At 40.7% G+C, this 2,472-nt stretch overlaps 1 protein-coding gene across 1 annotated transcript in view; it reads left to right on the top strand.

The window, feature by feature from the left end:
• PHLPP1 (PH domain and leucine rich repeat protein phosphatase 1) overlaps nucleotides 1–2,472 on the top strand; it is a 77,783-nt gene that overhangs the window by 49,274 nt on the left and 26,037 nt on the right. The window contains 1 exon segment of the mRNA XM_035891325.1: nucleotides 2,136–2,291. Coding sequence (XP_035747218.1) covers nucleotides 2,136–2,291 — 156 coding nt within the window.

Genomic DNA, 2,472 nt, shown 5'->3' with positions numbered 1-2,472 from the left:
AAAGTACTGAAAAATAACAAAAAGGGTACTTAATCTTAGATATGCAGGGCAAATTCATTGTCATAAAACTGACGTTGCTAAAGATTCCCCAAAGAAAATAGAAATGCTTCAATTAAGAGTTGCCCAAATGACCTTGCCGCCACCAGTGAACAAGATGTCTGTATATATTTTTGTTCCGTATTGTCTGTCTTTTTAAGACCTATTTGTATGCAACATCATGTTCTCTTGAACAGTTACTTGCTAAAGGAATTGGTTGAATGCTTTCACCAAACAGTGTTTTCTCAGAAGATGCTGAGCAGCATGCTTGTCCTTAGAACTTTTTGATCCCATCAAAACTTCCAGTGGGAGTCGGGCAAGTGGGAAAGCTGCCCATAGCAAAGAGCAGTCCCAGTGTCCTGGTTCCCCACTCAACTTGAGAACTAGGTGCCCCAGACTCATCAAGAGCTTGCTTAGTTAAATGCTGAAATGCTGGTGGTTCAACCTCTCTTCAGGCAGCCCAGTTCCTTTGGTGCTTCTGTAATTTGGAAAATAAGAGAAAACAAACAAACAAAACCCCAAAGACTTACTTGGTTCTTCTGAATTATTTATAAAATGTATTTTCATGGAAAAGCTAATCGCTAAGTTTTTTGCCATGATTTGATCTTTTTTTTATTTTAAAATGGCACTGCCCCCACCCATCCAAAAAAAAAAAAAAAAAAACAAACCACAAAGTGATAAATTTTTTTGGAGAGTTGTCAACCAATTCTGCTTTTTCCTGTAATGTTTGGTGTTGATGGTACTGGCCAGTCTTGATTAGGAAAGGAAATAGAGCAGGAAGGCAAATCTGTAACTGAGGGAGATTTTCAAGTAAAAGTGGAGTGAAACAAAAATGGTTAAATGATGAAAACATAATAGATATGCTTATCACTGTATGATAAGTCTTTCCACCATGTGTTGAGCCTTCTGGAATGATACAGCTGGCTGTTGACTTGTATCCATGGTCATAATGCAGACGATCCAGCCAACTGAGATAACTGTTAACACTGGCGCACAGACACGGAGTATGACGGTATCTGTCAAGGGGAAAATACTCGGCATACTTCATTGATTATTTTGGCACAATAATCTGATGACCTGATGTATTATAGGGAAGGGCGGGGGGTGGGGGGGCTCTCTATGTGTATTTGGGTCATTGTAACAGAGGGAAGAAGATTTTTGCTTCAGTGCTGAGTAATTTGAGAGTCTTTGATTGAAACAGGTCATCATGAAGCACAGGCTCGCCAGATTAAACAGTATGGTAACTGGAACGTAAGGCAGGCGGCAGATGAAGAATAATCTTTTTTTTCTTAATTTGCTGAAAGTGGTTCCCGTTAAAAATCGAGAGTTGCTCCATTTTTGAGGTCTTTAGGTGCAAATTTTAAGCTCCATATTGTGTTGTTTATACCGTGAATTTTAGCTTTACTATTTGATCAAAACAGCTGTTTGTTCTTGTCTCTTTATGTTGCCCTCTTGTCCCCCTCCCCTTCTCCCCCAGCCCCCCAAAAAATGGAGCAGGGGGATGGGACTCCAGGTCATCTATCGCTTGTAAAAGCTCAAGAAAGTAAAGCCGATTTAGATAAATTTCATTTGCTGTAGAACTGGAAAGGAGGCTTTATGTTAGTCTGGTATTAACAGAAAAGGAAAATGGGGGGTGGGGAATTGCATTGGATTATGAGTCAGCACGTGATGAATCCCCCACTATGAAGCTTGGGGGGTGACTGGCGATTTCACCCACACTTCTGAAGCTCTTCCATTAGCTAGGGGATCCCACAACTGCAGTTTTCTGCAGCCATTGTTAGCAATTACCTCCTTCACTGTCGTGCTTCTATATATTCATGTTTTATACAGTGCAATAAGATAACCCTTTCTCACTGCTTTCATTACTGAATCATCCTTAAAGCTCCTTCCCTGTCTCTGAACAACCTTTTTAAGAAGTTGGTGGAGAGTGGGAAGACGTTCTTGGATTTGTGCGTAATTAATACCATGTCTGCTAATCAGCTGGCTGAATCACTTTCTTGTAATGAACTGTGATATCGCACCTAAATTCTCAAAGCAACTCTTCAGTTTAGATTTTTCTCATTTTTGGTGTGTTTTTTTTTTTTTTTTATTTCTCTAAGGTTGTTCTACAATAGCAGCTTGCGTAAGCTGCTAGCAGGACATAACATGTTAGGAAGGCTACCAGATCGACTCGAGCGAACGCAAGTGGAGGTCCTGGACGTGCAACACAACCAGCTCCTTGAACTGCCATCTAACCTGCTGTTGAAAGCAGACAGGTAAGTATAAAGAAATCTGATCCCGACTTGCGTGTGAGGAAGCTTGCTTTGCGTGTTGCTTCCTAGCTGAAAGGGTAATCTGAGGTTCCCCTAATTTGAAAGTTGCCAAGCCTTGTGTGGTAAGAACAGATGTCTGCCCAACTCACCAAAACACATTCTTTTTATTCTGGTTTTGTTGCCT

The sequence above is a fragment of the Egretta garzetta genome, unplaced genomic scaffold (assembly GCF_000687185.1).
Source record: "Egretta garzetta isolate BGI_Z169 unplaced genomic scaffold, ASM68718v1 scaffold463, whole genome shotgun sequence".
Classification (NCBI taxonomy): Eukaryota; Metazoa; Chordata; class Aves; order Pelecaniformes; family Ardeidae; genus Egretta; species Egretta garzetta.
Note: the sequence above shows the minus strand (reverse complement) of the source record. Positions and strands in the feature narration are given on the sequence as shown.